The sequence below is a fragment of the Peromyscus maniculatus genome, chromosome 6 (genome assembly GCF_049852395.1).
Source record: "Peromyscus maniculatus bairdii isolate BWxNUB_F1_BW_parent chromosome 6, HU_Pman_BW_mat_3.1, whole genome shotgun sequence".
NCBI classification, from domain to species: domain Eukaryota; kingdom Metazoa; phylum Chordata; class Mammalia; order Rodentia; family Cricetidae; genus Peromyscus; species Peromyscus maniculatus.
In genome coordinates this window covers 64,478,054-64,489,791 of record NC_134857.1, presented here as the reverse complement: position 1 = coordinate 64,489,791, position 11,738 = coordinate 64,478,054, and the positions used below count along the sequence as shown (strand labels likewise).

The following is an 11,738-nucleotide window of genomic DNA, read 5'->3' as shown; positions in this document are numbered from 1 at the left end:
GTCACCTCCTCCTTATGTCTGTTGTCACGGTGTGAATATGGCAAGCAGGTTTGTATGATACATATTCATTATATGCCCCCCCCAACTATTGTTCTCCTTTGTGGGAGCTTTGGACATTTTTGCTACTCACCTTCACCCCATCTTATGAAGTTAAGATTTCAATGCAACTCTGAGAGACAGACACCAGCAGTTGTTAGAAATAATTTAGAAAGCCCCCATTTACTGTCTGCTAAACTCTTACAATCAGTAGACCCAGAATACTTACAATTCACTCACAATACAGAGCACCTGCACCACTGTGTCTAAGAATTCCTTTTAAGGCTAGGAGCAGTGGCACACGCCTTTCATTCGAAGCCAACTTGGTCTACAAAGCAAGTTCCAGGGCAGCCTGGGTTACACAGAGAAACCCTGTCTTGAAAAGTTAAAAAAAAAAAAAAAAAAGAATTTCTTTTATAAACGTACTCACTTGCTGCAGTCAAATCCCCATTTTTTTAAAGCCAAAAAAAAACAAAAAACAAAACCCACACACTTAAAAGCGAAGACTCAAATTTGCCCTTTAAAAAGAAAAACAAAAGCCACATTGAACACTTCAGTAGCAAGCAGCTCTGCAAACCCAGAGGCACCGGAAGGGCACCGCAGCCTGCCCTACCCCAGCCGGCACCCCGGGGCCCAAGACTTTTCCATTCCACATTCACGCTCCCCAACCCAGCAGCAGGTCCTTTGGGTCTCAGTCGGGTCCTGCCCATCTCAGGCTCCTCCTCTCCCCGCCCTGCTCATCATCTCAGGCCCCTCCCCTCCCGGCCCCTCCCCTCAGGCTCCGCCCCCTCCCGGCTCACATTTCCCAGGTCCCGCCCCTCACCGCCCTGCCTATCATCCCAGGCCCCGCCCCGGCCCGGTTCCTCCCTCCGGTCCTGCAGCCCTCTCAGGGCCGCCAGGGGTCGTTGCGACCTCCCCCTGCACTTCCTCCCGCCCTTCCCACCCGACGCGGCTGTTGGCGCCAGAGTCAAACCGGGAGGCCGCCGCGCGCACCATGGTAAGAGCGAGCCCGCCACGCGCGCATCCCCGGGCTTCGGGGCGGCGGCGGCGGCGGGGTGTGCGCCCGGCGGGGCCCCGCACCTCCTGCTGCGTCCGAGCCCTGACGGCCGCCCGCGCCGCTCTGGGTCTGAACCCGAGCGTTCTGGAACCGAAGCCCAAAGCCCGGCAAGTGGGCCGGGTCCGCGGCGCCTGCCCGACAGCCCCCGCCACGGCGCCCGTGCGCCCGAGTTGGCGCTGAAGTTCTCAGTGCCCTTCGGTTCTGCTGGGATTAGAACCCGGGACCTCGTACAGGCCGGGCACGGCGCTCCCGGTTACCCCAGCCGCGCGGCCCAGCGTATCCCTGCTGCAGGGATCACGGCAGTGAAAGCCCCCCTGGCTTTAAGTCCAGGGCAGGACTCAGCCCGCCCTGCTTTCAGTGTGGGACCCTTGTGTGCCCGCCCACCCTGGCTTACTCCCTTTATCTTTTGGAACTTAATGACTTTCTGCCCACTAGGTCATTTTCATCCGCCTTCAAAGTTCCGTGCCCTTCTTTTCAGCTCCTGGCGACAGGGTATCAGTGTGTCGTTAAAGTGACCCGAGATTTTAATATCTTAGTTTAGTGAAGTAGCCGTTACAAAGGGTGGACAAGGATCAGGTGGTGGGGCATTTATTTGAAGAAACTTGCCCAGCTGTAATTATAACTGATAACGGCCTCTTTGTGGTTAAACTAACAACCGGGCCACCTGGGCATAAAATGGCCCAAAGAGCCCCAGGACCAGACTCAAAAACAACTGTGTTGTTACCAGTGCCTCGTGTTATCATGTTTCTCTTTGTAGAGTTCAAGTACCCGACTACAAGGAACTATTCATTATTGATGTGCCGGCCCTACCCTCTTAAAGACCTAACCCTCTTTATAGGGCCATTGCCTACCGCCAAGGGATTTAATGGCTGTTAACTCTTCACATAGGTACTTGCTATTATTTTTATAGCAATAAAGATCAAGAAAAAAGTTCAGCGTTATTCTGGTCAAAGTTAAACTTTTGACCTCTTGGCTAATCCTGGATTAAGAACGGTTTTGATTTGACTGGGCTTGTTAGGTAAGCAGTTGTAAGCATAGGCCTACGGTTTGAAATCGGGGAAAATCAACTTTGAGAGCGAGATGACATCTTTTTAACTTTGCAGAATGTTATTGCAAATGACCAACAGGGCTGATATTAGGAATTCTGTAACTACTTATTGGAGAAGATTTTTTTAGATATCAAGGCTCAAAAAAGCACCTTAAAGTACTTCACTCAAATCGGAAGCGTCATAGACCTCAGGTGGCTCTGAGTCCCCTTACTGATATGAGGGCATCCCTGTTTTGCCGTGAGGCGATCCCCTCCCCCAGTTTTAACTAATGAGTCATTGTTATTTTTCTTGTTGAGGAAGTCTCTAGTGTCAGTCAGATGCCCTTTTTACCTTAGGTATTTTAAATCCGCCCTTGGTGGTTTCCAAATGTGATCAGTAATAACTGTTATAAAAGAGAGAGGAATAAATCAGCCTGAAAGTAATATAAACGTATGGCACAGTTCATCTGCCTTCCTGGAATGGCTTTTACAGTTGTTTAGTTGTAAGAGCTTTCCTGAACTGGGTTCCCCAGGACGTGCCGTTAGAGATTCTCCTTGTTGTTTGCTTCCAGGAATTGCAAAGGACTTTACAGGTACTGTTTATAAACCAAAATATTAGGAGGTTTGCCCCCAAATTTAGGATCTGTTTCCTTCTGATTTAGCCGCATGATAAAGCCCTAATGAAGGAAGCTGATGGAGCCTTGAATGAATGACATCCTGAGTGGATGTGTGTTGTTGATGTGCGTGGCCACACCAAAGACACCATAGCCTCAGGTGTAGACGGATGGCAAAGTCTTTCCAGGGAGATCCAGTGCGAGTTTTGACAGTGTGTGGAAAATGTACAGCTGTGGCTTTAGTCTCTTCTGGGTGTTTATGGCCTGAAGACTGCCAGCCTATGGAGGCTGTTCTTTGTTACCAAGATTAGCTAAGCCTGCCTGCTTGTTCAGATGTATATAATAGCCCTGTCTCCTTGTTTATCTATATGTAATAACCCACGTTATTACATAAAGCCACCTCCCTCTCTCTTCAACTCGACAGTGAACACACTGGGCTTCTGGAGTGCTACAGTTTCTCCCTCCAAGAGTCCGGAGCACCCAATCCCAGCTTTCTGTTTGAGCGTCCTTCTGTCTATCTTTTCTTCATTCTCTCGCTGTCCTAGTTAGGTCCAAGTCCCTAGAGCCTTGCAAGGGTACAACACCCTAAAGAGATTCCCACCTCTCCCACAGAGCCCCTGCCTGCCGTCCTTGGAAGTCTAGTGAGAAAAGCAAGTCAAAGCAACGGAGAATATTTTTTAAGCGAACATGCCCAGGCACATTGTCAACACTGCAGTTCAGTCCATACAGGGGAACTCGGCTCTACCCTTTTTAAAGTCCCTAAGATGAGTGTATGTATGGTAGTTTGATGCCCGCTGGCATGGGAAGGTTAGCTGGCTGTGAACTTCATGGTTGGCTCAGACACTGCAAGAGAGCAGTGTGGAGGGGATTCTAAGACACCCCTGGATTCTAGCTCCGCACCATAAATTTAACAGCAGTTCTACAGCTCCAGAGCTTGTTTACACGGCAGAGTGCTCTGCTTTCTCTCTGCTAGCAAGGTGATGACCGCCGGCTTTCCCGCTGCTTAAGTCACCCCAAGTTGTGTGTTACAAGTGTTGTGGGCTTTGGAGCTTGAGCAGCTTGGAGTTGTAGAGTTGGCACTTTCACTGATTGTGGTCTTGATGTTCAGGGCTGGCCTATATGTCTGCTGGTCTAACTTACCCAGTTCGCTAAACTCAGAGAGGGCAAAGGGCAGTAGATACTCTGAATTTTCTCAGTCTGCGGAGAGAAATCAACTCTCTTCGGTGCAGTAGATGATGTGATGGAAATGTGCCGTGGGAACCGAGGCTCAGCCTGTGAGTGCAGCAGAGGGAAGTCTTTCTGGAGAGAATGCTCAAACTAGGCTTTGGGCGACCTTTTGGAGTGTTGAGTGCGCCAGAGGAGAGATGTTTTAGGTAGAGGAACATTTTTTTTACAAGGCGAGAGAATGCTTCCAGTAGAGAATTCTGGAAATAATTTTGTTATTACAATCCAAATTGCACAGTGTTTCATCTTGTTATGGTAAATTTGGGGTGGGGTGGGGAGCTGCTCAAAGTAGTAGGCTGGGGTCAGGTGATAGGGGGCCTTCTATATCCTGTTAGGGTACTTGGGTAATTATGAAAGTTGGGACCATCAAAAGGTTTTAAACAAGGAGCTGCATAGTCAGATTTGTTTCTTCCATGGTGTGAAAGCTGAATTTAGAGGATGAGACAAAAGTGTGTTTAGGCAGTTGAAAACAGGTTGCAGGAGATAGCCAGTGAAGGCTTGAATCCAGGCAGAGGTGATAGGGTGGACCAGGCAGGATATAATGGAGCAATGGTTCTCAACCTGTGGGTCATGACCCATGGGGGGGGGTCGAATGACCTTTCACAGGGGTTGCCTAAGACCACTGGAAAACAAAGATTTTTACATTATGAGTCATAACAGTAGCAGAACTATAAAGTAGCAAGCAAAATAATTTTATGATTGGAGATCACCACAACATGAGGGACTGTATTAAAGGTCACGGTGTTAGGAAGGTTGTGAACCACTGCATTAGAGAATATTTAAGAACAATTTTGACAGAACTTGGTAGTTGGTAAAGAGATGAAGGCACTTAGGATGATGCCTGCCAGGCCTTTGGCATAGGTCAAAAGTGTTTCTGAGACTCTTAAGTGTACAATAGCAGGTTTGGAGTGTGTAGGAGAAGGATTCCGTTTGGACCACTTGAGTTTGAAGTCTGTCCAGCAGGCAGGTAGATACATGAGATGGAAGTTTAGGAGCGTATTCAGGGCCAGACATAAAGATCTGTGGTCTCCTCACAGCATTAATTAAAATTAAAGAAGATAAGATCAAAGAAGAGATTTGAGGAGAGGAAGGGCTCAATAGTGGGTCCCTGGGGAGTGCTGTGTTCCAGAGGGACAGAGGGGAAAAATGTGAACTTGGAGGCTGCTTACTTATACAAACATGCACATCAAGAAACACTACATAATCTTGTTGCTGTGGAAATGAGTGAGTTTCTAATTTTACCAGAAGAAATACAGAATGGCATTCCAAGATTCTTTTCTCAAGTGTTGGAGAGGGATGCTTTCTGACAGGGTTTTGGTTGGACAGAATCGGTCTTTATCTTACTATTCCTTAACAAGCACTTTATTTTCCTATGATCCGTTGTGTAGTAATTTCCTCCAAAGTTGAAACTTTCCATCTTGGAGAAACTCTTTAAGACATCGGATGTGGAAAGGGAGGTAAAACAGGAGATTTGGGGACAGGGTATTCACATGGAGGTGAATCAACAGTATGGTCTAAGGCAGCAGCATTTCTCAACCTGTGGGTCACAACCCTTTGGGGGTCAAATGACCCTTTCACAGGGGTCGCATTTCATATATTTACATTACAATTCATAACAGTAGCAAAATTACAGTTATGAAGTAACAATGAAAAAATTTTATGTTGGGGGGTCACCACAACATGAGGAACTGTGTTAAAGGGTCACAGCATTAGGAAGGTTGAGAACCACTGATCTAAGGGGAGGTGAAACACTCAATCCTGCAGGAAGGCTCATTAAATTAAGACAGGAAGTAAACAACTCAAAATAGCTTCCGGAAGTCCCTGAAATTGACCTAGGCGGGGCACTCCCATAGAGTATATAAGCTGTGAAGACAGCAGAGAGTAACTCAGACAAGCCCAGCAGCCAGAAGAGAGCAGGGATGGTGTAGTAACCTAGAAGAAAGAAGGCCAGCTTAGCTGCCTGGAAGAGGCTCACACTAAGACGCTCTGAAACCTGTTGGGGTTCCGCAGGGTATCTGCTGTGCTCCAGGTTTCCAGCTTTATGGGCTGTCACACATGCTAGGGTGGGCTATGGTGGTGCAGCTGTCTGAGTCATTTCTGCTCCCGTAAGTCCTTATATATTCCAGTAAGTAACCCCAACTGTGGGGACCCACAGAGGCTTCCTAGTGAGACCTTACTCAGGGTCAGAAAATCTAAGCTTGCTTTACCCAGCAGGGCTGCATAATGGGATGATTTGACCATGGGCGTGGTTACCAGGTGTTTGAAAGGGTCTACACTTGGATGTACATTGTGCTTTGATCTAGCAAAGGGGAGGTCTTTTGCCTCTCCCCTTGGCATATTATAAAAAGCCCCTTTGAATAAAGGACAAGGCTGTTGGGTATTGACCTAGGTCCTCCAGAAACTATCCTGTGTTTCTGTCTTTCTCCTCATTGTCTAGGTCTTTCTATCTAGTATTTCCTCATTCCTCTCTCCTCCACCCAAGAGCCCTTTGAAAGGTGGGAGCAGGTTGGAGCTGGTCTCCCACAGTCCCCCAAACCCAACAAAACTCATGGGTTCATCAAGTTGGACTTTGGTGATGTCATTACTTTGATCTGTCGCCTGTTCTCTATTGGTTGTGAATAGACACTTGTTCGTGTTTACCAAGGAAACAACATGATCCTGTGCAGCTTTTGAGAAGGATGCAGAACACTTCCATTTTCGGGCCAGTGAGATGCTCAGTGGGTACCTTGCTTGTTGCTAAGCCTGACTACCTACCGAGTTCCATCCTTGGAACCACACAGAAGGAGGAGAAAGCCAACTTTGGAAGGCTTTCCTCTGACCTCTACACGTGGTCCATAGCATCCCCTCCCCCCAAAATAAATAATAAATAAATCCCAAATCCCAGACAAGTGATGTTTCTCACACCGTTTTTATTTTTCTTGCAATTTTTGCGTTAAAGAAGTTTGGCTCCTCTCTTTGTTTAGTTTGAATGGAAGTTGATATGTACTATACATAATATGTAATAAGAGTTATATCTCAGTTACATACTGCTTGCCTTATTTTCAAATTAGATGAAGATTTACGGGTATTACGGGCTTCCATTTTCTATTTGGATGGGTGTTTTTTTCTTACTTGAGCCTACACGCTGCTACCACCATTCTTTATTTTTTTTTTCCAATTAAAATGTTAAAGAAATGCCGGGCGGTGGTGGCACACGCCTTAAGTCCCAGCACTCAGGAGGCAGAGCCAGGCAGATCTCTGTGAGTTCAAGGCCAGCCTGGAACTGGGCTACAGAGTGAGTTCCAGGAAAGGCACAAAGCTACACAGAGAAACCCTGCCTCGAAAAACCAAAAATAAATAAATAAATAAATAAACAAATAAACAAATAAATAATAAAATAAAAAACTTATGTATATGGGTGTTTTGCCTGTGTGTACGTCTGTACACCATGTGAATGCCTAGGGCCCAGGGAGGCCGGAAGGGAGGGACAGATGTCCTGGGACCGGAATTACAGACAGAGCCACCACGTGAGTGCTGGGACTTGAACCCTGTCCTCTGGTTTTTAAGTGTTCAGCTTTCGCAAGCCCCTGCCACCTGCCATTCTTACACTCCAGTCTAACGCTGACCTTGTCCTCCTAGCTTTAGAAGTTCCTCAGCCCTTGTTCATTGTATGGGAGGATCCACCCTCCTCCCGGTTAGCTTCGGTAATCTGACCCCAGACGACTTTCTGAACTGTATCTTCCTTTTCTCCCTCCTCACAGTCCAAACAGTAACTGTCTCAGTGCTTGACTTGTGTCCCTAACACAGCCTGTGCATGGATCTGCACAAGACGCCTCTCCCCACCTCCCAGTGTGACCAGATCCTTTTCATCTCTAGCCGTCTAGATTAGCACGTCTCCCTTCCTGGGTGGGACTGATCAGTTCGTCCTGGGTGTTTGTGCATGTAGCTGTTCACTGGTTATAAGTGGCTGTCTGTTTTCTTTCAAAACGTAAGCCTTTTGATAGTTGATACAGTGGCTTCTCATTGGTTCATTTTATAAATACTAAATTTCTGCAAAGGGTGTAGTGACATACACCTTTATTTCTTATTTATTTGTTTGTTTATTGTTTTTTGAAACAGGGTTTCTCTGTGTAGCTTTGGAGCCTGTCCTGGATCTCACTCTGTAGACCAAGCTGGCCTCTAACTCATTGAGATCCACCTGGTTCTGCCTCCCGGAGTGCTGGGATTAAAGGTGTGTGCCACCACCGCCCAGCTGAAATACACCTTTAATCCCAGCACTGGGAGACAGAGCAGGTGGCTTGCTGAGTTCAAGGCCAGCCTGGTCTACTTGAGGGCAGCCAGGGATACACAGAGAAACCCTGTCTCAAAACAAAACAAAATTCCCATAAAAGGTTACTGCTGTTACTGTTTGTGTAGGGAAATTGACCAACCCTACTTAGAGGGTTGGTATGTAGCTGTTGAAGTGAGTCGTTGGGCCAGCCTTGAGGGACCAACCTGTCGATATTAGACAAAATCACAAAACTGTTAAGATAATGTTTAATGCCCAATTGTTATAAAATGCTGGTTTTAAAACCGCAGCTTTTGATGTGTTTTTTTGTTTTATGCTTTAGTCAAAGAAAAAAGGACTGAGTGTGGAAGAGAAGAGAACCCGTATGATGGAACTGTTTTTTGAGACAGTAAGTTATTCCCCTAATGTTGTTAGTACTTTGTATAATTTTTACGTTAAGTGTATTTTCACACTATGTTGTGTATTTTTCTGTGACATAATTCAGTGTTAATGGTCTCTTTGTTAGGGACCCATACTGCCATGGTCTTAAGGGCCAAATAAAATTCTCCAATGCTTTTGGCTCTTCTGAGCTTTGGAATAGGAAAGAGCCATATCCTTATTCATGGTCTTTTATCCAGACTGTCCTATAGACTGATATTGGAATTCTCTTTCTGAGTTGTATATTTGATTATGACCTCTTTTTCTGAAATAACTTAGTTTACTGAGTGCTGCCCATCCCCAGGCATTTGGTATAGGTTTTCTGATTTCACCAGTGGACAGTCCTGGGGGTAAGGCCTGTGGTCCTCAGCTTTGCTTTCCAGCTGAGGACTCCTGAGGCAAAGAGTCTGAAGCCTCCAAGGTCTCAGAAAACAAGAGTGGATATTACCAGGGGTTAAGCCAAAAAGGACCCCCTAGTTTCACAGGGAGCACCGAAATCCTTCTGCTTTGTGTTTACAGTCTATCTATACATTATGATGATACCCAGGACTCCCTAACTTATTGCAGAGGCCTGTGCCAGTCACTAAGAGAAAATAAAGTTTCAGCTTCACTGAGTGGCAGGCAGAGTTCAAAACCAGGCTCTAGGCCCTACTTTCTTTACCATGTTCCTGTACGTGGACCTTTCTTTCGTAAAGAAGTCCAGCTGGCGGTGGTGGCACACACCTTTAATCCCAGCACTCCGGAGGCAGAGGCAGGCAGATCTCTGTGAGTTCAATGCCAGCCTGGTCTACAGAGCGAGTTCCAGGATAGGCTCCAAAGCTACAGAGAAACCTGTCTTGACAAAAACAAAAAGAAACAACAAGAAACAAGTCCAAACAGGCTTTTTACCCTCGTACCTTCTTACGGCCTTTATTCCAGGGGCTGTTTCCATCCTGTGCAGACAGGGGAAGATGGTACGCTCAGATAGTATGCTGATAAACGTCCTTTGTGTTTTGATAATGCAGATTCTCAGTACTCTTAAACTCTTGAGGACTTAAAAAAGTAGTCTATCCTTTATGTTTTTAAAGCCAGTGCAAGAGTGTCATTGAGAAGATGGAGTCTGGTTCAGTTTTTTTCTTTGGCGGTGTTGAAATTTTTTTACTGTGGCCTTAAAGCAAGAACAGACTTAATTTCTTCCAGGCAGTGGAAACTCAAGAAAGTAGTCAGTGGGTGATTTTATCTGTTTAGTATTGATCTTCTCAAATACCAAAGTTGGCTATTTCTCATTTCAAAATGTTCAACTTCAATGGCACTTTGACACTAAAGACTAACACTAATGACTAGCTGCTCAAAGGTGTTCCACAATGAATTTTTTCTGTGGAGATAATAAGTAATTCTGTTAGTTGGTTTGCTCAGTTCATGTGTTCCTGTTTGTCACATGATACCGTATGTTGCTGCACACTTGCTTCATCTGTCAGCTTTTGGGATGGAATTAAAAGTGTAACAGTGAACTTTGGAAATGTAATGGAAAGCATTTCATCTGTTTTCTCCTGAATGAGACACCATATATCTGGGATCCAGACTGATGTCAAATGTTAGTAAATATTAGACATTAGCCCTTCAACAATTCAGAACAAATCAGTATTATGGTCCAAGGTTGAAAAGCATGATTCTGAAATTCAGTTTCTGGAATTTGGATTCTAATTCCATTGTTGATAAGTAAAATTCCAACACACAAACACTTCTAAGACAAATATTCTACACCATCAGTTATAGAATTTGGCATCACGGTATCATGGCTAAATGTTCACTATGAGGTGTTAAGTAGAAAATGCAAAATCTGAAAGAATATTGCTGTATGATTATATATGTTAATGGTAAGGTTGTGTTTTATGGTCTGTTTTCTCAGTGACCTCTGGCGAATGTGTCTCACCTTCTGAACTAATTAGAAAACTTACTAAGAACTGTGTACCTGCTGATAAAGACTGCGGGCTAAGCACCGGGTGCCATGCCGCCCCCATTCATGACTGCTGGCTAAGCTCCGGGTGCCATGCTGCCCCCATTCATGACTGCTGGCTAAGCACCGGGTGCCATACTGCCCACAAATGCATTCGTCATCTTGCTCCTTTATCCATTCAACAGTTCTTTGTGTTTTGGACACACAATGCATATTCTAGGTTCCAGGGCTCTTTGTCAGGTAGATATTTTTGCAGCTATTTTCTTTTAGGCAGTATCTGTCTTCTTGGTTTTGTAAAATGTCCATTTGGATAAGCAGAGGTTTGGGGCTTAGTTTCCATCCAGTTGAACAGTCACAGTGCTTCTTTTAATTACTGACTGCTTAGTCTTCCCAGACAGTTTCACTTTCACTGTCCTAGGGCTTCTCACCACTTCAGAAGAAAGGAACAGTCAGCAAAGAGTGTCCCCTGACCGCCATTAAATACTCTGTATTTTCCTGAAATGTTTGGTTCAGCGTGTGTTAGTGTGGGGACGTGTGGATGAGTGGTTGAGACTCAGCATGAGCTGGACCGTTTTCCATCACGTGGAGTTAACTGCTTCATAAAATCTTAAATGAGAACCAACGTTGACAATGTCTGTAACATTATTTCCAGCTGGTAAACCTGTGGAGCAGGAGACAGACCGAGTAGAGCACTTTCCCTCTTTCTTTCTTCTTTGGTCTCTCTCCCTCCTCATTTCCTCTCTCCCTCCCTCCCTCCTTCTCACTTCCCTCCATCCCTTCCTTCCTTCCTTTTTAAGATATGACCTTTTTATATTGCCCAGGCTGGCCTCAAAATTCTGGTTCAAAGCAATCCTCCCATTATTGAGCCTGGGGTTTGTGTTTTGTTTGTCTTTTCCCTTCCCTCCCCTCCCCTCCCCTCCCCTCCCCTCCCCTCCCCTCCCCTCCCTTCTCTTTCTTTTAGATGTTATTTAAAAAATTTTATGTGCATGAATGTTGGCCTGCATGTATGTATGTGTACGATATGTGTGCCTGGTGCCCACAAAGGCCAGAAGGGGGCACCAGATCCCCTGAACCACCAGGGGGGTATTGGGAACTGAATTAGGAGCCTCTGTAAGAGAACTATTGCTTTTAACCAGAGCCATCTCTCCAGTCCTCTTTTG

At 45.7% G+C, this 11,738-nt stretch overlaps 1 protein-coding gene across 4 annotated transcripts in view; it reads left to right on the top strand.

Moving 5' to 3' along the window:
• The first annotated feature begins 899 nt into the window (after window positions 1-899).
• Window positions 900-11,738, top strand: part of Mnd1 (meiotic nuclear divisions 1) — a 68,618-nt gene continuing 57,779 nt past the window's right edge. For 2 of the 4 annotated variants that reach the window (XM_016003804.3, XM_076574317.1), the window contains exons 1-2: window positions 900-1,033; window positions 8,548-8,613. In XM_016003804.3, coding sequence (XP_015859290.1) covers window positions 1,031-1,033; window positions 8,548-8,613 — 69 coding nt within the window. In that variant the 5' untranslated portion in view covers window positions 900-1,030. Of the gene's footprint in view, window positions 1,034-8,547; window positions 8,614-10,398; window positions 10,499-11,738 lie in introns of those variants that run through there. The other 2 variants (XM_042279208.2, XM_076574318.1) reach the window with 2 other exon arrangements.